The sequence below is a fragment of the Vespa velutina genome, chromosome 1 (genome assembly GCF_912470025.1).
Source record: "Vespa velutina chromosome 1, iVesVel2.1, whole genome shotgun sequence".
NCBI lineage: Eukaryota > Metazoa > Arthropoda > Insecta > Hymenoptera > Vespidae > Vespa > Vespa velutina.
In genome coordinates, this window is record NC_062188.1 from 14068896 (window position 1) to 14096395 (window position 27500).

The following is a 27500-nucleotide window of genomic DNA, read 5'->3' on the forward strand; positions in this document are numbered from 1 at the left end:
AATTGACTGTACTGTTAACGGGCTTATCGGAAGAGATGTATTACGTTCTAGCAAAAGTTCTTCGTATGATTCACATATCGATTATGAACATAATTCAATCGATAAAGGTTTTATTTTAAATGAGTTTTTTCATTAGTTCTTAATTTTCAACATTTACATAAAACATTTTTATTCATTTTTATTTTAAAAGAATATTCAACAACTTTTTATATTTTTTATAACACAACAAATGTTACTTTTTATTAATCATAAGAGTAAATAGATCTGTGTTACGCCCTATTCGAATGCTTATAATTGCTTATTTTATCGACACGAGATATCTTTATACTATGTTTTATTTAACCTTCTATAACTTTATGTAACTTTGAAGTCACATATTGATATTATCTATATTTTTCAAATTGCTACAAGATGATGTAGTATTTTATTATTATATCAATCCTTTTATTATTATATCATTCCTTTGGAATAAAATTAAATGCAAACTTAAAATAAAATGCATACTTGTATTAACCTATACGATTTTATTTATATATATATGATTTCGAAATTATATATAAATTGTTATTATATAATTAACTTTATAAAAAAATAAAATTATAAATTAATTGCGTCAATACGTATTCGAAGATATTTTAAGTTATATAATCTTTTTTTTTTTTTTTCTTTTTTCTTTTTTCTTTTTTAAAAGACGAAAAGAAACTAGATTACGAAGATTTAATGACAAATACAAAATTTTATCATTCTTTCACTGTGTTACTGTATACAGAACATACTATTAAATATATTAAAATGTTCTATTGATATTATAGAATTTAGATATAACTTAAGAAAGATTAAGTTCTATTATTCGGTAGACGTATTATGTATGAAGAATGTTCATACTTGTTCCAATATACATGCATAAATACGCACATGCGCGTGTGCATGCTTCTCTCTCTCTCTCTCTCTCTCTCTCTCTCTCTCTCTCTCTCTCTCTCTCTCTCTCTCTCTCTCATAAGTACGCGTGTATCGATATTCAATTACTCCCTCGTAACACGATATACCGTAGAGACGCGGCATATTAGTGTCCGTATTACACGAGTCACGTGGACCGAACATAATGTTACAGAGACGCGCTTATATCACTGAGCGTTATCTCGTCACTTAAGATCTTCCAAGCTCAAGCTTGGTTTCTACGCGTCCTTCGAGATATCATCTTTCGTGACGATATCGACTTTTCTGAAGCACTTTGCACTTTCTTCCTATTAAATCAAATTCACTCGATGCTTTTCACTGTTAATTTGTTTCATTTCGATTTATTTCAATGTTCTCAATAGAATCTATAAATTATATTCTAATGTTACTTAATGAAGAAATATATTATTATAGTATTTTAAAAAAAGAGCTTTCGAGATAAGCTATAAAAGCATGGATTAAAAATTATAGGTTTTTATGAAATAATTTCATTATCTTCGTATGATCTTTAAACAGATATTAAGGTCAAATCAATGACATTATCTTACGTCTTCTTCGAAGATAGAAAACTTTTCTAAGAAATATTTCTTCAAAATTTCTATTACAACGGAAATGTTTCAAATGACAAAGTTATACTTCACATACACACACACACACACATACACACCTAGAATATCGCTGTTATAAGTACATACATAAGTTCGTAATAATATCTTTTTTTCGACCTATGTCTCGTAAAAATGATGTGCCATAACAACGGCAGTAGCGTGCAATTTCTAAATTTAGAGAGGACGATTCACAGGAAGTGATTTAAACGGGCCAAAAAATGTCAAGCGGATTTCGACGAATTTACGGAATTACAGCCCAGGGACAACGGGAAGATTGTTGGATCGTTAAATTTTGCTATTCTTTCGAAAGAGTGATGCTTTTCTCGAAATAAATTCTGACGTAGCGACATGTAACAAGATATATATATATATATATATATATATATATATATATATATATATATAGAGAGAGAGGGGGGAACTTATCTTCGTTATCTAAACGATATGCACTGCGAATATTAACCCTGGATTGCATAAACGCATGTTTGACGCATGTTTGACGCATGATACGAACACAGACGATTCCACATCCTGCCATGATTCCGTCTCCTTCGATGCAACCGATGCCATTGTTATTTTTTTCTTTCATTTCCGTTTAAAAAGAATGCATTATCGCTAATGAAAAAGAAACTAAACGATATATATATGTATATATATATATATATATATATATATATATATATATATATATATTATATAGAAGTAAAAACGTAAGTTGAATCTTTTAAAATCTAAGGAGTGTTTGATAAATTGTGGACGAATGATCTAAAAAAAAAAAAAGATCTACGGCAAAGGTCAAATATAATATAAGGGCAAAATCGAAGGAAGTAAACGTATGATCAGATTCGATAAGATGAAATTTATCGTTTTAGTCAAAAGTAAGAAAGAATGCTTGCGAAAGAAATAAAAAGATTATAAATAGACGAACGAATCTGACGAACAGTCGTTCTTGGCTGAGGACGGACGAAAGGCGGCGGCAGGGCTGTTAAAACGCGAGAAGCGATTTCGTTATGGCCTGGCCGCGAACCGGTAACGCAGCATCGACAAATAATATGTCGTACGTATACATTTATACGTGTGTATGTATATATACATATATATATATATATATATATATATATATATATATATATACATAGCACGGACATATGTGCGTGTGGGCCTCTACAAATAACCGCTGGCTATTCTTAGCTCTTTATCGTGTTAAATTTGCTTTGCGTATCAGTTACGCTGTCTCCTCTCCCTCTCCCTCTTCCTCTTTCTCTCTCTCTCTTTCTCTCTCTTTCTTTTTTTCGAAGACTTATTTACATGAATTATTTATATTCGTAGAAGAGCATCGGTTTTTTTTTATCTGTTTTATTATATGTTTCGTTTTTTTTTATTTTTTCTTTCTTTTTTCTTTTTTGTTTTTTTTTTTTTTTTTTTTTTTTTTTTTTGTAATACGGACTCCTAAAAATATTAAATATTATTAAAAAGTGTATCGAAAATTGGCCAAAATTTTTCTAACATTATCATTTTCTTTCTTGTTTCCATTTTCCTTATCTTTTCCTCTAACATTTTTTTTTCTTTTGTTTATTCTTTATTTTTTCTTTGTTTTCCTTCTTTTCTTTATCTTATTTCAAAACAAATGTAAACTTTTCGTATGAGAGATTTTATTGCTTTTAACGCTTTTATGCGCTTTTTCGCGTACTCGCGATATTATCGCGAGACGAACGCCCACGTTCGGCTCGTGCGATTTCGTGCAAATATTTGTCGTTAGTACCGAGTCTCGCGCCAAATATCTTGTTTATCTCGATTGTTTTCTACTATGTGAATATACGTATATAAGATTTATTTGCTTCGAATGAACTCCGTCAATATCGTCGCATCTTCGAATGCCTTACTTGATAAAGCAAATGAATCATGTTAGTCCAAGAACAAATAGGAAAAGAATGTTAAAAATATTGAATCGAATCATTTGTCTACGACATTTTTTTTCTTTTTTCTTTTTTTCTTTTTCTTTTTGTTGAATTTTCTAAAATCATAGAGATGGTTATCAGGGAACAACATTGCGTCGTAATAAAAAGGAGAAAAAAAGAAATACTAGAACAATGACGTTCTTTCGTAAACACAGGCGTGGACAACATTTACATCACGTAGATATTATTTCCATCGGAAAGAATTAATTATTATCTCGAATTTCCAATTCCTTTGTGTACTTTTATGCAAAAATTTGTAAAACATAGATATTGTATTTAGCCAATAATTTCGTTTTTATTTCTTTTCGTATTTTATTTATTTATCTGATATTAAAGGGATAGAATCGATAAAATCTTTTATATTTCATTCGAATAAAAACTGATGTACTTTTCTTATTTACGTAGAAATCTAATTTCTGAACGTGTCATCCGACGATACATAATTTAATTTTTGTGATCATGTTTCTAAGGAAGGAAACTTCATTGAAATACCGTGGAAGCGATTCCAACAGATGTACATACAGATGTACCGTTGCGTAAGTTTCTGACAAAAAAGAAAAAATGCAAAGGAAAAAAAGAAAAAAAAAAAAAGAAGAAAAAGAAAAAGAAAAAAAAATAAAGAAATGAAAAAAGTAGTAGTAAAGGGAAGACATATTTTTTCGTACGTATATACTTACAATATATCGCATGACGTAAGCGTAAATTTATCGAGATCCAAGATACACTTCTTTCCTTCTCGCTTTGTATGCATGTATGTATGCGTGTATGTGTGTATGTGTGTACGTAAGTGGAATGGAGGTATTCGCGAGCAAAAAAAAGACTTTGCTCTCAAGTGATTCACGATAAGTATGAGCGAGAAAAAGTGTGACTTTGTTCGTTCATTCGTAACGATTTATTTTTGTTGAAACTCCTTTTCCTCAAACTCATTCGAACAGAGAGTGATAAACATATTCCCTTGTATGATAATCACAAGTAATTATGGTTTTTATCATTACAAGAATCATTGGCATATAATTAATCTGTTACATATCTATATGTATCTGTAAAAAGTATTCTTGTTTTTAATTACCTTGTTTTCATCATTTTCTTCTATATTAAAAATTATCGATCGAAGAAATTCAATGTATTATTTCAAGATTAAAAAATTTTATATTCATCATACACATATATACATAAACATAATGATTTGTTTAATTATATTCATTATGAGAATTATTGCGTAGTTATAAACTAATCATACATTTGTAAAATGTATTTGTGATATTAATTAGCACATTTTTATTATTTTCTTATTCATTAGAAAACATCGATAAAAGGCATTCATCTCATTGGTTGAATATTAAAAAAATATTAACTCTATTCTCACGCACGGATACATGAAAGTAATGATTTTTTAAATTATAATGTATTCATTAAAACTTTCATTGTCTAATAGTAAATCCGAATATATTAATATTTCTTTTTTTTTTTTTCTTTTTTTTTTTTTAATTGGCACGATTTAATCATTCATTAAAAAACCGATCAAGGATTTTCATTTCGTTACTACAAGAGTTACAATATATCAATTTTATCGTTACATATAAAAATATACATTGACACAAGAAGAAACACACAGAGTATATTATAAATATTAATATATAATATATATATATATATATATATATATATATATATATATATATAAAAGAGACATTGTTGGGCCCTTTAAACGTCTTCTATGTTGATCCTATACGTAGAATAAATCCATGTCTCGTGACTTTCACCTCCTCGTAATTAAATCGGAGTTAGAAACGAGCGAGTCGAGGAAAGTTATATCTATACTCAAGTTGGTGAATGACACCATGCATCATGGATGGAAGACGTCTTTATTGTGGCGAAGTCGTTACGGCCTAGCCCGTCGTGTCGCCTACGTAGTTCGAGCTAGTACTTACGTAATTTGCAACAGGTGTGTATGTGTGCACCTCACTGTGCTCTTTTTCTCTCTCTCTCTCTCTCTCTCTCTCTTTCTCTCTCTCTCTCTCTTACTCTCTCTCTCTCTTTCTGTGCGTTTATCTCCTCAACGAGAAGCACGTGTCGTCGCACCTTTTCCAGTTCTCTTGGCTTCATAGACACCGCGAACTCGAACACGATATGCTTTTCAAAGAAGCTTTTGATCGATCGCTAATCAATTAATAAATTTTATCCTCTCACAAAGTCTTGAAATCCGTCAAATATTTAATTAACATTCATATTCAATTTGTTATAATTATATATTTGTTATATATGTATATATATATAATTATAATTATAATATATAATTACAATTAAAATTATAATAAATATTCAATTAATATTCTTAATTTTCCAACAATTGAGATTTCTCATATAGTTTACAAAGAAAGATAATCAAAATACGGAAATTATAAAAAATTCTGAAATCTCACAATTTCTATGAAATCACCCCTTCGAAAAAAAAAAAAATTATAAATTTTCTTTTTCATGAAATGTCTTAAGAATGACGAAAGATATCTTGAAAAAAAAAAAACAAAAGAAAAAAAAGAAAAAGAAATTTAAACAAAATTTGTATCATTTCGTTGCGTCTATTAAACTACGCAAAAAATGTTTTTTTTTTTTTTTTTTTTTTTTTTTTTTTTTTTTGTATATTGAAAATCCTCTGGATATCGCCTTTTTATAAATTTGACTTGAGTTAAATTTTTTTTTTGTTTTGTTTTTCAATTAAATAAATCAATTATTATTAAATTTGAAATCTATTTTAGTAATTTTTTTTTAACGATGTAGTTTCAGAATGCATTACTTGAATAAGCATCTTCTACTTGTTTAAACATCGTCTTTCATCACTATATATAGTTTTAAAGGAAACTTCAAAGAAATATTTGAAACAAGAGTGCAAGAAACTTTATTCCGACCAAAATATTAAAACATTTCAAAATTTAGTTTAGCCAAAAATATCTATCGAATATTGGCAGCAAAGCATACTACTACTCGATTTAATGTGGCATTACAAATCGTTCGGGAATTTTTTCAAAGGGTGATTTAATCCCTTAAAATCGAATTATGAAATAAATGAAAAATAAGATTGTATATATGAAATAAGAACGACATATTTATATCCAAAGTTTTAGAATTTAAAAAATTTAAAAAATTTTCAAATTACCTACCCCATTGGATATATTTTAAACTACAAATTATTAATAATAATTTTTTATTTTTTATACGAATAATTTTCTATACGAATAATTTTCTATAAATGAATTGCAAATAATGAAATATTCTAAATTCTAAAGCAATATAATTTTTAAATGAAAATATTTTGAAAGTGTATATCGATCGTTAATAAAAGAGATGAAAGTTTGAAATATTTTAATGTATCCTTAAACAATTCAAACTATCCGAAGAATTTTTCTTTGATGTTAAACGTCTTAAAAATTTTTTCTATATCTATTCATAACAATTCATCCAACAAAACTTGCAACTGAAAGATTCATCGACGAATTCAACTTCTTCTCATCTATAACAATAGAAACCAGTTATAAGATGCCTTTTATAGCGCAATAAACGGCGCATAAATTACGATAAAAGAGTTCTTCCAGTTTTTCAAAGGAGTCCAACAACAACGACGGAGATCAACAGCATCTTTTCGCGTCGGCACAGAGGGACAAAACTTTCACGTCCTTATACGCAACCGACATCCTGTCCGCCATAACGACCTAGCTCGGGAAAATGTCAACGAAAATGTCGATGTTAGAAAGGCTAATCTCTCTCTCTCTCTCTCTCTCTCTCTCTCTCTCTCTTTCTTTTTCTCTTTCTCTCTCTATCTATCTATCTATCTATCTATCTATCTATCTATCTATCTATCTATCTATCTTTTTGTTTCATTCTTTTATTCTTTTAATATCTCTCAGAAGAAAAATAGAAAAAGGATAACACGAGACAAAAATCCTACGTGCCGAAAATAATCATTTTTAAGAAAATTAAATCGTGATTCACGTTAAAAATTTCTACAATTTTTTTTAATAAATTCTCGTACGTTTTTTTTTTATTACATATTCATTAATAATCTCTTCATCGATCTAATATGACTTCCAACAAAATCCAGAATCGTCTCGTGTGCGTATTTTAAATAGCGAAATTACAATCTATAATTTGCCATTCCAATCGATATATTTAATCAATTCAGGTTACCAAAACGATGAAGGTTAAAAAAAAAAAAGAAATAACGAACGAATCTATTGTAAAAAGAAAAATAAATTTAAAATGTAACGAACGCTTCTGTTCGTTTTTTTTGTTTTTTTTTGTTTTTTCTTACTTTTTATTTATTTATTTATTTTTTTCGTCTTTACTCGAAGCGTTCTCTTGGAGTCGCAATTTGCAAGAATTTACGAGAAAATTCGTGACACGTGAGATTTACGAGCCAAACGTATCACGATTTATTGGAATGCGTTAAGGTAACACAAAAATACGTTCCGTTCTGATATTTTTGTATTTCAATATTACTATTACGATATTATGTTTCAGAAAGAAGCAAAAGAGAAAGAGAGAGAGAGAGAAAGAGAGAGAGAGAAAAGAATTTAACTGTCCCGAAAAAATAAATTATTTTTTTGGGATAAAAGTATACTAAACGAATCATTTGTTTTACATTCTTATTAAGAAATCTTAAATTATAACTGTAATAATACTTGTTAATTTTCATTAATTTATTTTTATACGTTATTTTTCATTGAAATAAATTTCATATATGCGATACGTTAACTGATCAAAAATGTTCTCTGTTAACACGTTAGGGACAGATGGCACGCAAAATGATGATTCACATAAATGAACGTGACCTCGTGACAAGTATACTACTCTAACAGGAACATACGAGTTATTCTATACATGAGATTATAACGTTTTTACATATAGAGATAGAGAGACAGAGAGAGAGAGAGAGAGAGAGAGAGAGAGAGAGAGAGAGAGAGAGAGAGAGGATGGGGGGAGAGAGAGAGATAGTAACATATTGCGTTAACGAAAGGCATGTAGATCCTGCAAAATTACTGTGATGTTGAATTCCTTATGAATTCTTTTTATTTTTTATTTTTCACGACCGATCGCGAACGACACGTCTGCGATTACGAAGGCGATATAAAAACATGACGGAAAGGATAAAAACGATGGAGGCCTTTTTTCTTGGATATTAATAGCTCCATTGGAGTTCCTCGTGCCTTTTAACGATGAATTATTAATGCAATTATGAGTATCGTTGGATATACGTCATAGAACGAGGATCGGATCGATCTTTGATTAATTACAATACATTAAATGCTCTCGCTTTACGTATGTGTATATTAATACATATTTGTAAATGGCATATGAACATAAAAAGAAAACAAAATATTTCAGTATAGTCAACATTCGTTGGGATCATTGAAATTATTAATTTTTCGATTTGATTTAGAACCTTTCATTCATATTAGATCTCGTTTATTAAACCAAATAACTTTTTGATAATCAATATAATTTATTCTTTCGTGTATGTCTACACGGTGAGATATTTAAATATTAACACCGAAAAATCCTTATAGATCTTTTATTGATATTATCGATATTAAATATAAGATTAATTTATAAGAAAATATGACTGACGAAAATTTATTAAATATTTCATCTAATAGATATTACTTCAAGAAATTTAATTTTAGAAAAATCTTTTTGAATTAATCTAATGCGTCGTATATAATAATATTATTCAGCACAAGTTTGATCCAACACATCATTAAAAATTTTATTGATCAATTTATACCATTGATAAATTCAAAATTCGTATGAGATAAATAATTTCATTCATATAACGGGGAGAAAAGTTAATTATCATTAGTAGATTAATATGTGTCCTGCATAAATGATAAAGAGGTCAGAGGAGATATTTGAGGAGCGGGTCGATTTTTCTTTCGGCAGGTGAGCGGGAGGGAGGCGCTGCTGACCGGTGACGGCGGCGGCCATGCGCCCTGGCCCGCTAATACAGCCGAGCCGCCGCAGGCCTCCCCGTCGCCAGCATCAGGTGCCCCATCGGCTGCACTATCATCAAATCTCCCAACATCAACAACAACACCGACGTCAACGTCATCGACGACATCCTCGATCTTGTTCACGTCACCAGGACGAACAACAACAACAACAACAACAACAACAACAACAACAGCAGCAGCAAGAAGACCAACGTCATTATCATCATTATCATTATCATTATTATCATCGTAATCATCATCATCAACAGGAACGTCAACGTGCAGGTGGACGAAGAAGAGATTTCCAAAGAGGGCATTTATTATCTTCGAGAAAAAGTCTTCTTGTTCTTCTGTTGTTGGCAAGCAGCCCTTTGGTCCTTGGCTTGGCTGAACCATCGTCTGCACTCGAATGGCAAAGAAGGACAAGCTACACTTCCTATTCCCCTTCCTCATACTCTGACGGATCCTCGAAGCAGGCCTTCGATAGGAACGCCATCGATAGAAACGTCATCCTTAGCTCTGCCTCCCAAACGAGAATGCCGCTGAACAAGCCACAGAATCTTACGATTGGATACCTCACAGCTATCAAGGGTGGCCTCAAGGATCGACAGGGACTTGCCATTTCTGGTGCTCTGTCTATGGCACTCGACGAGGTAACTTTGTTTCTTTTTTTTTTTTCTTCTAATTTATCTTTTAATTATTTTAGAAATGTATTCAATTGATTCATTTTATTTTATTATTTATTTATTTATTTATTTTCTTTTTTATTTCATCGTTTTATTTCCAATGAAAATTTATTAACGTAATTATCACATAAATCGCATACGATATTTGAAACATTTAATTTGACATTAACCCATATCTCATGATTTATTACTTTTGTTATCAATGTTTTTCTTATTTCGTCTTTTTCGTTTTATTTATTTATTTTTAAAATTTAATAACAAACTATATTATAAATATCAATGCATTGTAATTTCAACTATTGTGAAGCAAGTATATGAATCGAATTTACCAAAAGATCGAAGCAAACTCTCTTCCTTTTCGATATATCGGACCGGTCAAACGTTCTCTTCGATCCGAAAGAACAGCACGTAGTACCAATGTGTGGTGGGCTCTACGGTGGGCTCCAGGAGGTTCGATAATTCATTGGAGGAGATCGGTGCGTTCGCGGTGACCGTGAGATCGTTTTCGCCGTCTCGTTCGCCGAATCAGAGTGGGAAGAGGATAAAGGTAGTAATACGCTCTCTCTCTCTCTCTCTCTCTCTCTCTCTCTCTCTTCTTTTCTTCCTCCTTCCTCTTCTTCTTCTTCTTCTTCTTCTTCTTCTTCTTCTTCTTCTTCTTCTTCTTCTTCTTCTTCTTCTTTTTCTTCTTCTTCCTCTGGTTCTTCTTCTTCTTCTTCTTCTTTTTCTTCTTCTTCTTCCTCTGGTTCTTCTTCTTCTTATTCTTCTTCTTTTTCTACTTCTTCTGAAAGGAACAGCAGCAACAGCAGGAGTAAAGTAACTCGACCGATTTCACATCTTTCTCTCTCTTTTTCTTACTTTCTTCTTTTAGTTTCTCTTCGCGAAAGAAAAGAAAGAGAAAGAGAGAGAGAGAGAGAGAGAGAGAGAGAGACTCCTTCGTCGCTTGGGTTTAAAAATACAAGACTGGCATTATTTGCCGGTCCGCCCACGCGAGCACCAACGAAACTGCACTCACGGCCAACCGTGAGAAGAATTCGTTCGCAATCGAGAACGCCTCTTCCTTCTTTTTCTTTTCTTCTTCTTCTGTTTCTTCTTTTTCTTTTTTTCTTTTTTCTTCCTTCTTTCGTTCTCCTCCTCCTCCCACTCGTTTTATCCCAAACTCGACTCCGAGATCTCTTTGCAAGCTGCGGTATGCATCCGTTTGTCTTTCCTCTTTCTCTTTCTTATTCATGTGATACATGATTGTGAGTATGTATCTCTATATGTGTATGTTTGTGTGCATAAAAAGGGAGGAGAGAGAAAGAAAAAGAGATAGAGAGAGAGAGAGAGAGAGAGAGAGAGAGAGAGAGAGAGAGAGAGAGAGAGAGAGAGAGAGAGAGAGAGAGAGAGAAACAGAAGGAGAAGTTACGGGTTGGGAATGCCCGAAATGAACCGATCGTATCGCGGTCCGAGCTGTAGCCACCACCCTGGCGCGAAAATAAAACGCCGTTATGTCAAAGATTAATCGGCCATCCGCCAGTAATTACCAGCCGCGAACCGTATCCACCCCATTTCGCGGCTCGAGATCATCGCGGTGTATTCGGCTATCGATTTTTCTTATTAATTTCAAAGAGCTCGATCTCGTTCGTTCGTTCTTTCGCACCTTGGCCTTTCTCCCTTTCTCTCCCTTCGTGTCCAGAGAAACGTCTTATCTGTGGTTCTTTCTTTTTTATTTTTGTTTTTTTTTTCTTCTGTTCTTTTTTTCCTCGTTTTTTCCTTCTTTTGCTTCGATCTCAATTCGAAATTCGTGAGATCCTGGAAATTCGTGAATTTCATTTAAAAACTTGCCTCGAACTCAATTCGAAATCCATGAGAACCTGGAAATTTGTGAATTTCAATTGAAAAAAAAAAAAAAAAAAGAAAAAAAAAAGATAAAGTGATCCCAATACTTTCAGTGTTAAGTTATTAATTAATTGAAGAAGTATCAAAGAAAGAAAATATTGAATGAGCTAGTCTTTTTCATTCTTGTTAACTTTCAAATGCACGTAGTTACGAAATTACAACGTATCAATGTTTGATACAATTTAATGCAAATTATAACTCATGTAAAACAATTTAGTTCTTGATTAAATTCTCATAAAAAAAGAGTTTCCAAAAGAATTAAATTATCAACAGATAACTGATAAATCATATACTATACTTCGTCATATAGATATATCTTGGAAAATAATTGAAACTATTATTCGATCAAAATCGATTCCTAATAATGAATACGAACGTTCTTGGTCCTTCGTAAGTATTTTTCTTTGAATATTTATGTTAAATAATCGTTATATAACTATCTTAGATATTATCATCGATCCGGAAGGAAAAATTTCGCTGACACATAAAAAGTCGACAATTGAAAACTTTATAAAGAATGACTCGGAGTTCTTCGGAGTTTGCAGGAAAGGCGCGCAGGAAAGGCGCGCAGGAAACGACTCGCTGCCGTTTATTTATACACCTCGATATGTCACGCAAGAGTAAGCATCGCGATCGCAATGTCGAACTCCTGGCGTTGCTGCCGTAAGCAGAACGACACTTACTTGGGCGACTTATAACGCGGCCTTTATCCGTCATATACCTACCATATCGTAATAAGCGTTCTCATGGTTGGTGGTCGCGAGAACGCGTTCCTACCAGTGTGCAGGTGCACCTTGTATGGTTTATCCTCGTCATTGCGTTGGGTGAATGAAAAAAAGTGCGGAATTTACCGCGTAAACTGGAGCATACGTGGGAGATAGAGTGAGATCGGTAAATGGAACGTATCTATCCAAGGGAGAAAGAGAGAGAGAGAGAGAGGGGGGAGCAGTCACGTGCGTAAAATCGATGATAAAGATCGTGAGATCGTTCGAAGCATTGTCATTTGTCAATTGATCGGCATTAGAAATGAAAAAAGAAAATCGTTGGAGTAATTGTTCGTATTTTTATATTATTTTTTTTCCCTTGCTGTTTTTTTTTTTTTTTTTTTTTTTTGAGGACGGAAGAAGGGTTTCTTTTTTCTTTATAATTCAGCAGAATAGAATAAATGCGTTGTAAAATATTTTTCATTTTCCTTGAAATTCTACATATCGTTTCGCGTTGCCTTTCAAAACTGGATGCCCTTCCTTCGTTCGAAAAATAACCAATTGGTAAAATTGCAAATATGTCCTTCTACATGTATACTTTCTTTCCATTCCTTATATGTAACGTTAAAATTATTCGTTGCATCCGGAAAGGGCAAAAATGAAATACTTTCAGAAATGCGCGAATGAAGTCATTCTGATCGAGTATCGGAGAAAATAAATATGCGGCTCAATTTTAATTGGCGTTATTTATCAATCGATGTACATTTTATCGCTAAGAAAGAAGAATATATTTTTTTGGAAAATTATATAATATTTTCACGTGATATTAAATTCAGCAAATTTATGATAGCAAAGTTGAAAAGAACAAAAAGGAAATTATAAAATTTCCTCGATGACATAAGATAAATAAAACGAAGAAACATTTCTAATTATTAAACAATAAATTATAACCGAAGCTTGTTTGTTTCCAATTATACTTTAACATTAATATTCAATAAGGAATCGTTGAAATGTTTCAATAAAAAAAAAAAAAAATGAAGAATCTTCAATAATCCACGTTTGAGAAATAAACAACGAATAACGTAGTACGGTTCGGTGATTTTTTGGCGCTATTCCCAAAACTCATGTCACGAGTATAAATTCCCTGCAACGAGGGTGCAACTCGCAATATCTTGTTTTTACTTCTTTTTCTCTCTTTCTCTCGTTCTTCTTTATTTGCGTAGGAGGCATACGAGAACACAAAGTAGCTACTTGCATAATGGCTTCTGTGCACCGTTCAAAGGTAAACTCACGGATCCGCGGAAGGAGACACTAAAGAGAAAAAAAGAGCGAGAGAGAGAGAGAGAGAGAGAGAGAAAGAGAGATTCAAGAAGGAGGATGAAGAGGAGAAGGGTAGTCTAGAAGGATTTATTGCACGTGCGAACTTTTCAACGGTACCGACGGTTATAATTTCAACTCGCATTGGCAAGCATGTAAATTGGCACGCCGGCGTAGTGACTACTTGGAAAAGTATTGTTTGCTGGAATTTAGATTTGCATAATAACCGAGCGAGTGATATTTATACGGGAGCCGGATATACCAAGTACAAGTACTAAGATTGTATACAAGAAAAAGAGAAACAGAGTGAGAGAGAGAGAGAGAGGGGGGGGGGGGGAGGGCAGGAGGGAGAAGGGAAGAAAGAAAATAAGAGAATATCGTTATGGAAAATATTTTCAACATTTTCTTCGATCCAAACGTCTTACGAATTCTTTTCAATTATCTAACAGGTCGAAAAGATCGATGCTTCATTCATTTGGAACAATTCAAAAACTATCCATTACAATCTCTAAACATTTGCATATTTTTTTCCAGATCAACAACGACCCAAACATCTTGCCAAATGTGAGACTGGATATGCGTTGGAGCGATACAAGGGGAGAGACCGTAGAAGCTACGAAAGCGATGATTGACATGATCTGCGAAGGGGTCGCGGCCTTCTTCGGACCCGAAGGCTCCTGCTACGTCGAGGCCATAGTCGCTCAGTCACGAAATATACCTATGATCAGCTACGTGAGTATTTATCATGATTCACTATTTAAAGGGAGAAAAGATAAAGAAAAAGAAAGAGAATAAACAAGTAGGTAATAAAAGAAATTCATTCTGATAGATTTCGAATATTTCCATGAAAGTGTACGTAAAAAAATAATAGATAAACACAAGACACACGCGCGCGAGCGCATACAAACATACATACGTATACACACATACACGCAACAAGTTCAGACTATCTATTAATCATCGTGCATTTACATGAACATTTTTTGTAAACGAAACGACTCAGCAAAATATCGACGAACTAAAATTAAAAAATAGCACATTAATCTTAATGTCTTTACGAATGCTTCAAAAAAAAAAAAAAAAAAAAAAAAAAAAAAAAAAAAAAAAAAAAAAAAAAACGAAATAAAAAGAAGAAAAAAAACCGAACGAAGCAAAACCCCAAACGAGATATTAAATAAATCGGTATTTAAATAAACGTCATCATAAAATTCTTCTTTCATGAATATTTTTATACGAAAGAGAAAACGTAAAAGCTTCTAATCACGCGAATGATGGATGCAGGAACGTCGAAAAAGGATCGTAGACAGGAGGATTAATTTGGTAGGAGCGTGAGAAACTACGTGGACTCTCTCACTCGCTCAAAAGCTGTCGTGTCGTGTCTTGTCAAAGATGAACTAGACGAGGGTATTCTTCGACAAACTGAACACCCGCGGCGCGACGATATAATTACAGGTTACGTTTACCCTCTCGCGTGCAAACGTGTGTTCACATATCCACGTGTTCCAATGCATCCTTTTACCAGTAATATATATCACATATACATACACAAGATATATATATATATATATATATATATATATATATATATATGCATATATGTATATGTATCTTGTTTAAATCTACCGAAAAGTTTAGTCCTTTTTTTTTTTTAATAAAAAGAAATAATAAATTTATATAACTGATGCATCCAAATGCATCCTTTTACGTGTGATATGTATGTATATTACGTATACATACATACATACATAAATAATATATTAGATTTATCGAAGAATTTTGGTCTTTTTTTTTTATATATATAAATAAAAATAAATAATAAGTTTGTATAACTCCTTCATGATATTTAATTAACAATATCATTTTCGTTAATATCGACAATTTTTTGTCGTAATGAAACTTTTTTTTTTTTTTTTTTTTTTTTTTTTTAAACTTTCACGATAAAATGGTTTATTTTCTATCATAAATAATTGTGTCCTAAACAGACACAATTTTTCGTTCGACTTAATATGGGTCGTATAATATATACGTATGCATGCGTATATTTGCGTAAAACATTAAGAACTTTGAGTATTGTACAAAACGGATGTTAAGCGATTAGATAAGCGTCTATCAGATTTTTCTCATTCTTTCTACTATATCTCGTAATGTACGTTTAATCGAGCTGTCAGTCTTGATTACGTGAAATCTATTTCTTTTGTATACACGCACGCGCCTCTCCTCTCTCTCTCTCTCTCTCTCTCTCTTTCTCTTTCTTTCTCTCTGTGCATGGTGTGCGTGCGTGTATTCTTAAGTAGATAATATAATAAAATTCGACGGAAAAATCGATCGTGATATTTAAGATAAGATCGATTTAATTCGAAGGCGGTCGAAGACCGGACCGGAATGGTAAACGTTTTATTATCGCATCCGATCTTTATCGATAATTTTATCGACGATCGATCGGCATGCACAAGGTCGTTGAACTTCAAAATATGCAAAGCTCGTGCGATTAGCTTCGATAAGCGCGATAAAAGCGACGGGGCGAACCCTGCCAGCTTGTATGTAGTTGACGACATTCCAGTAATACCGATCTTATGGCTCGAATTAGTTACTAATACGTACGAAATGCTCGCATACTTATATACATATTATCAATTTTTTATTTCGACATGTGATTATATCTTTGACGTCACCATTTTTTTTTTTTTTTTTTTTTTTTTTTTATTTTCATTTTTTTTTTTTTCTAAGTTCTGATCATTCGATCTTTTCATTTAAGCAATTAAAATTAACGTGATTATTCTAAATTTTGTCTATTATTCGTAATTCATTAATTTTTCGAAAATATTTAGACAAATGTCTAGTGTAATACTATCGTCGCATACCAATGTTATTTCCATACATTTGTTTCTTCTATACTTTTAGTTCCTTTTGTTTTGTTTACCATGTCAGTCATTGCTCAAGGTTGTAATAGAATGAAACTAAATGATAGACCTTTCAGTTTTAACTTCGCGTTTAACCTTTAGCGTATTGCTAGCGTAAACTTTGTTTACATCAAGTAACGCGTAATTATATTTATTTTGTTTCGATTCATTGATGATATTATTATTTTGTTTCATAACGTATAATCATATTTATTTATTTATTTTTTTTTTTCTTTTTATTCAATTCAAATCAAACATACAATCAAGACTGGTGTTAATTAAATAAGAAACTAATAATTAAAATTTTGTCAATCTATTTCATATTTGAATTAAAATCTATTGTTTTTATTATTATACTTTCATTTTAAATTATAAAAAGTATAATGTGCTTAGAAAAAAAATGTATGAACGTTTAAGAAAAGATGTACGCATGTATGTAATTTTACGTTAAATAAATCAAACGTATGTATATAAACGATTGATCGATGTTAAAAACATAAAGATCGAATAATTTCATATTGCTTACAGTCAACAATTTTATCTTTTATTCCGAACATGTTATTACAATTGATTTAAAAGGAAAAATAAATGAAACATTTCTTTTATTTGGGTTATATTTTATTAAAATTACTAAATTTGGTAAAACAGGAACATATGTGAAAATATTTTCCAAGATTTATCACAAAGTCGACATTCGCGCTCGATTAAGCATCGAGAAATCGAATGTTGTCTCGTTGCCAGTTATCGAACCGATCGGACGACCGCCTTCCTCAGAACCTTTATACGCTTTTCGTGAAAGTCGTACCGACTTTGTTGGTGGCAAAGGTCCCTCATGAAACATAGCGCGGAAAAGCTGATCGACGAAGGTTCCAGACTACCTCCAAAGTTGAAAGTCGTTTTCCATGATTATCTATCGACTATGGATTTCTCTCGTTCTTAAACTTCGTTTCAACGTTTTCTTAATAACCACGCTGGATTGATTAAAAAAAAAAAAAAGAAAAAAAAATCGAAATGGTTATAGAAATTTCCTAGAAACCTTTGACATTACATTGATTTAAGATACTCATCAGAGACTTGAAAAGTTGACAAATTATTTCTCCTCATTCTGATATTATATATCAATCGAAAAAAAAAAAAATCATTGAAAAATTAAAAGTAACTAAAATGTCTTATTAACTAATTGACTTATTTTTAAAATAGTTTCTTTTTCTTTTCTTTTTTTTTTTTTTTTATAATAATAATTAATAATATTTTAATATAGAAATAAAACATTTTTCTCTATATAAAATTCCGAAATTTTCGAGAGTTTTCTGTTTTCTTCTTTCTTCATTCGTATTTGGATACGTAAAGATGAATTGAAAAAGATGGATCGACGAACGGGCCGTGAGTACAAAGCGTGTACGACGCCGCGGTAGACCCTTCTCTCCCGCAAAGAGCTACTTACTTTCACCTAGTTTCACTCGTTATACTCGCCGGCAGTGAGTACCGTCGAGCAAATTTGTCGGATTCCTTTAACGGCGACTCTTCCCGACTCGTCTCGAGCGCATCGACTTCGATCTCATGGCGCCACGCGTCTCTCTTTTTAATATATGCATTATTTTCCTTTTCTTCTTTTTCTTTTTTTTTTTTTCTTTTTTTTTTTTTACATTTTTATTTTTGCAAAAGTGGAACGAAGACAGATCGTACTCTCGATTTCTCTCGATATCGACCTCTTTTCTTGATCGATCCTCAATCACTTAAAGTCAAATAATTTAGAATAACTCGATTGATTATTTATTATTATCAAATATAATAATATTATAATAATAAAAAAGAAATAATAATAATAATAATAATAATAATAATAATAATAATAATAATAATAATAGAATGAAAAGAATGTATCGTTGTTACTTGCAGAGGGAAAGAGAGAGAGAGAGAGAGAGAGAGAGAGAGAGAGAGAGAGAGAGAGAGAGAGAATACTAATAATAATAATTTAAAAAATAAAATGATTACTGGCGAAAAGAAAATATCTTGTTCGTTGTTGTTTGCAAAAAGATAAAAAGAAAAGATACGGACCAATCGAGTGTACAAGTACGATAAGTGGATATATTTCGAATCGGCGACATCCTCTACTCACACACAGCTATTTTCGATGATCGCAGAGAAAGTACGTTGAGATCATAAAGAGAGCGCTTAAAATGCGCTCATGCTTGCACGTTTCTGCGTCATCCGGATTTACCAAGAACGAGAGGAAGACCGAGAGAGAAGGAGAGATCGAAGGCTCTCGAAAGACGAAGGCGACTCGAGATTGCGTGGACCACCCTGTACACGTCCGAGTACCCATTTAGGTACATACGTGTAGGTGGACGTTGAGCTTGTAATGCCCACCTATGTGCCGAAGCGAAGCTCGTAACACGCACGAATACCACGAAAAGTCAGTGGGAACTTTCGATAATGCAACTTGCTGGTACTCCTTTCATCTCTCTCTCTCTCTCTCTCTCTCTCTCTCTCTCTCTCTCTCTTTCTCTCTTTCTCTCTCTTTCTCCCTCCTCCTTTTTTTTCTCTCTTCCTCTTTTGATATGCATGTAAGAGAATCACACATATATGACACCTACATATGTAACTATCTCTCTACCTACCTACCTTCCTTCGTGCAACCACCTGTTGATCCTGCTTACGTTACGCAGACTTCGAAACGGATATTTGAAGCATTATTAAAGCTACCACTCTAATCGATTCACTGTGAATTGTTGTATACACGTTGCAAGCGAAATTCGGAATCACTGGATGATTTAAATCGTATATACGTACGTATATACACATGCATCAATATATAACAGAAATGACGATGAATCGTAATTTGTGTTTTAACATGAAATGATAATTATTTATGAATAACGTATTTTCTTGTTTGATTTATGACTGTCCTCTAAGGAAACGTCTTATCACGAATAATTTATCTTTCTGTCTTTCTTTTTCTTTTTTTTTTTTTTTGTATTTTTTTTTCTTTCTCTCTTTCTTTTCTTCTTCTTCTTTTTTTTTTCTTTTTTTTTTTTTTTTTATAAAATTTACATAATACCGATGCATATTTATGAATTGCATTTACGTATCTCTTACTAATCACTATTCTCTTGACAATATTTATTTAAGATAAATATATTTATTTATTTAACATAGATATTATCTAAGATATATGTCAATTTATTTGATATAATATTTTACAAAATTATTTCATTTCTTATTTGAATAATTAATTATTTCTATATTAATTAATTTCGATGTATATAATAACGATCTTATATAAAAAAGAATCTAATTTTTTATCTTTATATATATATATATATGTGTGTGTGTGTGTGTGTGTGTGTGTGTGTGTAAAAAAAAAATATTGACAATATTTAATGAATTTCCTCTTTTTTTCTTAACAAATGAAAAGATAAAGAAAAATTTTCTATTTTTTGAGAAATTGAGAACTCGTCAAATTAAATACTATTGTAAATGCAAGCTTGAGAGAATGAAAGGCAAGGAAGAAATGGAAGGAGAATATGATAAGTTACACAGAGACGAACGATCAGTGCTCAGCTCGAAAGGAACGATATTATTCTATCGACGGGGGCATTTGCATGAAAACTGCTGATTCTGCTGACCTTCGCGGTCTATTTATAGCCGAGCCTGTTGATGCCCCACGCACTACTCGTGTAGACTCTTACCTGGTCTGGCCTGGTATATTAGCCCGATGTTGTCCCAGACTCCATGTCGTGGACCGATTCTTCACTATTTCTCCTTTCATATCCAAAAATAAAGAAGGACTCATTAGTGCGAAAATCTAAACGATATATATATTTTTAATCTTGAAAATTAATTAATTAATCTTTTTAATCTCTTTCTACAAGAATATAAATGTTAAAAATCGTAAAAACATTTGCTTGATCATTCCTTAACGTATAAATAAAGTTTAAGTGTAAATAGATTTTTTTTTCTCCTTTTTATTTCTATATTCTTATTGTTTTTTTTTTCTCATCTCTTTTTTCTTTTTCTTCGTAAAAAAAAAAAAAAAAAAATTAATCTCGTTCTCAGATAAATATTGGAATTAGAGGATGAATGAAACGTTTAAATAATCGTTAGATCTATAATTCAATTAAAAAAAAAAATGGCATTTATCTTTTCCTCTTTCTTCTTGTTTTCCTTTCTTTTTTCTTTGCTCTTTTTCTTTTTTTTTTTCTAAAACTTGATCCATAGAATCAATTCTGAAATCTCATACTCTATATAAGGAATCGATCGATCATAGAAATATATCAAATGTCATTGAGAAAAGTAGAATCACATTTAGATGTTTTTTAGTTAATAGCAACGATATAGTAGGTGCTATCTTTAAGTAAGTAGTGCGGACAGACGTTCATGAGAAGCGTAAGAATACCGGTTTTTCGAGAATCGATCCGATTCGGCCGGCGCATTATCGTTAATTCGCGACCGAGTGTATAATTATGTCGCAGGAAAAGAGTGTTCGTTAATTGGCAGCTTTCGTCGAGAATAAGGAAATATTATCATCTATAAAGGGATCGAAATGAATTCTCTCTCTCTCTCCCTCTCTCTCTCCCTCTCTCTCTCTCTCTCTCTCTCTCTCTCCCTCTCTCTCTCTCTCTCTCTCTCTTTGTCTTCTCTAAATATAAATTTTGTATCTATTTTTTCTTTTTTTTTCTTTTTTTTTTCTTTTTTTTTTTTCTTTTAAATATAATCGGCCTAAATGTATTATCACGAACGAGAAAAAGGAAAAAAGTGAGAAAGAGATATTTGTTGGATAAAGTGGGTCAGTCGATTTTTATATAACATTATCCAATTTATACGATTAATATTTTAGTACGAAGTCAAGTAGAATCGAAGGCCTTGAATCGAAAGAATCTCGTTCAAGGGAGAATCCATTCATTGTAATTGGAGTAGAAAGAAACAAAAAGTGAGAAAAAAATAAAAAGATAGAGAGAAAGAGAGAGAGAAAGTGAAACGAAAAAAGAAAACAGATGGAGGGTTTCTGTCTCTTCTCTGTGTTCACACACAGCTAAATTTTATTTATAGAATCGAGTATGAAAGAACGAATAGAACGTGGGAAAAGTCGTATATACCGGTTTTGTGTGAACCGATTTCGTTCACTTTGAAGACACGTATTTCTGTGTCTTGTATTCTTCACTGTGACTGGATGGGAAAACTATTTTTAGAGAAACTGTGAAATAATTTCAATTGTATTACGTATATACGTTTGATCGTAAAAGATAAAATGGAAAGAAACAAATAAAGATAATTTATTTTCTCCTATTCGAAACTTTTAATAATGTTTTAACGCAATTCACAAACTCGAACATATAAAATAAAACGATAATAAAATTTTTTCAAGAGAAATAAGAAACTCGTGAAGTTATGAAGTATAAAACAGAAACTGAAATCGTAGAAAGTTTTTTTAAAGTTAAAATTAAAAACACTACGGAATCGACCGAAGTCTTATGAAGTCATCGATAATTAAAAATAGACGATACTGACATTTGAGTCATCTTCGTTATGAGTACGAGAAAAGAAAAAATTTGTCGTCTCGTCGATTATTGTTACATTTATTTATAGATACGACGAAGGATCGATTGGTATAAATGACAGAGGAAAAGAAACAGAAAGAGAGCAGTAAGAGAAAAAGAGAGAGAGAGAGAAGAAGGAAGAATAAACAGAAATGGAAATAAAAGAAAATAAGAAATAGAGGAGAGTATCAATTTTGGAAGAATTATTTAAATTTCCTTTCGTACGTTTATTTAATTTTGATTTTTTTTTTCTAATTTCTAACTTCTTTTATTCTCAATCAAGAGAACGAGTAAATGTTTATCTCGATATTGCACAACGATATGAGTTAATTAATATCGATTCGTAAAAGGAAGATGCTCGTTAAAGAACGTCTCTTGCGTAAACACGAAGCTGCGCACGAACTTTATCATATCTTTCAACTTAATTTACGTTCATCTCTCTTCTCTTTAAGATAGTAACTTGAAATATTGTAATTTCAAAGTAATCATTTTTATTCGTCCATATTCCTCGCCTTATTTCACGCTTTCTTATCGTCTCCATTCGAGAAGAAAATCATTAATCTGGACGAAAACATTTTTCATTGGTTCGCTCGACTGAATCGAATTTAGCGACTGTTACGACATCGAAAAACAATTTATATCATCCAATTTTATTACTAGTAACCCGTGAAAATCAATAATGAATCTTTTAATTATTTTATTTATCTAAGTATTAATTTTATCTTCAATCGAATTTATTTTTCAATAATTTTTTTATTTTTATCTTCGTTCAGATTTTCATATCATTTATTTTTATCTAATATTCTAATACAATACTTTAGATGTAATAATAATAATAATAATAATAATAATAATAATAATAATAATAATATTAATAATATTAATATTAATAATATTAATAATAATAATAATAATAATAATAATAATAATAATAATAATAATAATAATAATAATATTAATAAATTCTCTCTCTCTCTCTTTCTCTCTTTCTCTTTCTTCTTCCCCCTCTCATTCACTCACTCTCACTCTTATATGTCTGCTTAATGTGGGTGCCGCCTTAAGTGACGACGACGCGGCTGGTTTCAAACTAAAATACACTTAATTAATCCTTAATTGGACGGCACCAATTATGGTCCCGATGTAGCGACGCGTATTCATTCGTTCAACAAGAATGTATGACCGGACAAACGCGATGTTCTTCCCTCGTTTTACAATCAACACGAAAACAAAGACGTTGCTCCATTAGCCAAGATTTCAAGAAATTTAAATGACCGTTTAATTTGTTTAGCACGTTGTTGTTACACTTTACAGGTAGTTCTCACGCTTATAAATATATTTTTGTTTTAACAAATATTAAAGCGAAAGTAATTACATTATCATAATTTTTCTTTTTTCTTTTTTTTTTTTTTCTTTTTTTCTTTTGTTTACGAAATTTAACGAAAAATTAAACTGTTACGCATATATTACATTGATATATTGTACTTCTACATTGATATATTGTAATTCTATTATTATATATAATTTCGAAGAATTAATTACTATCGATATGTCAATAATTTCACAATATATTATTATGACATAGCTTTGAGATAAACGTTTTTCCAAACAAAAATTCTTGACCGCGAATTTTCAATGCAATATTGATGATCAATAAGGCCACATCGGTATTACTCCATCTTCTATTCTTTTCTCTATGATCGAAGAACGTTCACTGACAACGCTATATGGAAATGATTTTTTTTTTTTTTTTTTTTTTTTTTTTTTTTTTTTTTTTTTTTTCTTGAATTTTAATGAGAACTCATGAGGGTTGGGCCGAGATGTGAAGATCGTCATCCATCGAGAATCGGTGCAAGGTCATCTTTTACTACATATGTCATTTTACGATTTCTTGCTTCCGTGTTTGCCGATAATTTATATTTCATTTGAAATTTCAGAGAAAAAAAAAAGTAATAAAATGTTATCCATGTATTCATATCGAATCGATTAGAATTTACTTCGGTACATACAACGTGACGTCGAATCGATCGAATTCCTAAGCTTCGACATAAAATATTCCCACTGTTTTCTTTTTTTTTTTTTTTTTTTTTTTTTTTTTTCTCCTAATCTCAAATCGCATGTTTCTCAATCTTTATACTTGAATACAATTCTGAAAATTTTTCAAGCTTATCGACGAAGAATGCGATTCTTTATATTATACGTTAGGCTACGTATCGTTATCGATCTCAAATAAATATTTCCATCGTTTACATTTCTTAAAGAGAGAAAAAGAGAAAGAGAGAGAAGCAGTAAAAAAAAAATTAAACTTCAACGATTGTCAAACGATAAATATACTTTTATTGATCGCATTACTAAGAAAATGAAATTTCTTCTCTTCTTTATCTTTCTCAAATTTTCCTAAGTTTTCGTTATACTATTTTGATGAATCAAAGAGATTACACAACGTATAAACTACGGCACGTGGATCCTCGAAAATCGTTTTAACTTTCTCATACAACTCCAAGAAAAATAAACGAACATGATCAAAGATTTTAATTATACATATTTTTTTATAACTTTTCAATGACCCGAACAAATCAAGATCTGTATGTTTGTTCGTGTGTGTGCGTACATATATATATATATATATATATATATATATATATATAAATACTTTAATTAAATAAAAAATATAGTATTGAATCGTTTTTCTTATAAATAAATGTTCTCGATCATTTCTTGAAACGAACCAATTGCAACTTTGTATTGCTTGGTAAACATATAATAAACTTCAGTTTAAATATTGAGCTCACGCGTGATCATATTAACAAGGCCTTAAATCGATTAAATTCGATTGACGTCGATTCGGTGAAAGTACGCTCGTTTTCAGAGAAAAAGAAACGTAAGAAAAAGTGATTCAACGTATATACTTACATACGTGGCGTTAAATGGAGTAACTAAGATAGATCGATTGATCGATCTATCGATCGTTCCTATGTTCACGGATACAATAACGGTGCGAACGGCGCATAAATCAAACGGCATTACGACGCGGTGCGAACGGTATTACGGCAACCGTATTATAGCGGGTGTCCGTTATCAGTCGAGCACATGTCCAAGTGGTTGCTTTTATCGCCAACTATATTTAGCCAAAAGTATTGCTTAGTCAGAAAACACACGCTCTCTCGGTTGGAATCGACTGACTGAATCGAGAAAGGAACGAACATGAAGTAGACGAATTACGTATTGATTCGATAAATAAATTCTTTAATTCTAATACGTAACTATTAATGTATTGCGAATAAAAATATAGATGGATGAGTCTCGTTATATTTTATTTTTTTTTATTTCACTTTTTATTCTTTTATTTTTTTTTTTTTTTTTTTTTTTTTTTTTTTTTTTTTTTGTATTGCTGAGAATAAATGATATTTAAATACAAATATAAGTGTAAAAGGAAGTGAAGAACGAGACGTGTAGATTATTTGAAAAAAGAAAAACAATCAAACATATAAAATGCAAATTATGAGCTAATGATATGTATAAAGTAATATATAATGAAAAAGATACAAATCTATTGTTATTTATATTATAAAATTAGAATCACTAATATCAATATAAAAATTTAATTGAATATAATTATTGTATGTTAAATACAATTCTTTTTGTTATTGACAAAAATATAATATAATAGTAAAGTCCTTCTCTCAATCTTATTTATTATAATTTCCATTAAGAAATTTGTTACTATTAAACAATATACAAACTGTCTAAATCATTTTTGGGGAAGAAAAGATTGAAAAAGTAATAATAAATATATTTTAACATAAACCACCTTTCAGGAACTCTCTTCTATACGAATTTTTCATTGATTAGATTCACAATTTTTCCATTTTCAATTATATTATAATCGTTAAAAGTTTTATGAGATTCAATGGATTCCTACGATTGATCCGTATCCGTTAAGGGGACTTAGCAAATTGGATAAATTAGAAATTTCCCGTTAGGATCGAGATGTTAAAGCAAAAGAGAGAGAGAGAGAGAGAGAGAGAGAGAGAGAGAGAGAGAGAGAGAGAGAGAGAGTGGATACCCGAGGCGGAACGAGTTCATGATGGTTAATGGACAGAGAGAAAATCTTTATTCTGTAGAAAAAAGAAGATATCCGTTCTAAGACGATAGACTTAGAGACGAGGACATTCCAAATTGGGAATGTTGCGAGTAGTCGTGTATGTTTGCAGCCTCGGGTTCGTTCAACGGTATCGGCGAGTCATTAATTTCTTACATTTATTGCACCGTCCGCATACGGTAAAAGACTTATCGCGCGAGCTGTGCCAGGTTTTCGAATGCAATCAGTTGAAAAAATTAGTAGCACGTGGCGATACCGTTTTATCGTAGCTTTACTTACCTCCTTGATATTTCGTGACGATCACCGAAATGATCTTTAAATTAATAAATATAACTTGAGAAATATATTTCTAATCATATTTCACAATTTTTCGAAAGTATATTCGATAGTCGTAAAATATATCGTATCGTTAGAATATTTAAAGTATATAATAATGTTTTAAATGATGATGAAATCTAAGATTGGATATTTTTAATTTATATTCTTTCCAAATTTTTTTTTTCTTAGTGTTTTATTTGTCAATAAATCATAAACATTCTTTTTTTTTTTTTGTTGTTGTTTTTTTTTTTGATACCCTCTTTTTTTGTTGTCTACGAGATTTAGATATCTTTAGATGGACATGAAAGAATTTTGTATTACATTAAATTAATCGAAAATATTAAAGTATTGATGTTAAATGTGATTAGAAAATTTTCGTCCTGCACAAACTTATATTCAAATCAATTATTAGACCACAAATTAATCATAGTTCGAGTATATTCGATGGATAGAGGATCGGTGCAAGATTATGAGGCGCAGCAGCAATGGTGGTACAGCATGGCTCGCTAACTGCCAGTGTTTATCGCGAAGCTAAATATAGTCCGGGCTAT

The 27500-nt window shown here is 31.3% G+C and overlaps 1 protein-coding gene across 8 annotated transcripts in view; it reads left to right on the forward strand.

Annotated features, from left to right (window-relative positions):
• LOC124946419 (receptor-type guanylate cyclase Gyc76C-like) overlaps nucleotides 1-27500 on the forward strand; it is a 73886-nt gene that overhangs the window by 28985 nt on the left and 17401 nt on the right. For 4 of the 8 annotated variants that reach the window (XM_047487106.1, XM_047487122.1, XM_047487140.1 and 1 more), the window contains exons 3-4: nucleotides 9458-10160; nucleotides 14627-14824. In XM_047487106.1, coding sequence (XP_047343062.1) covers nucleotides 9501-10160; nucleotides 14627-14824 — 858 coding nt within the window. In that variant the 5' untranslated portion in view covers nucleotides 9458-9500. Of the gene's footprint in view, nucleotides 1-9434; nucleotides 10161-14626; nucleotides 14825-27500 lie in introns of all 8 variants that reach the window. The other 4 variants (XM_047487114.1, XM_047487159.1, XM_047487150.1 and 1 more) reach the window with 2 other exon arrangements.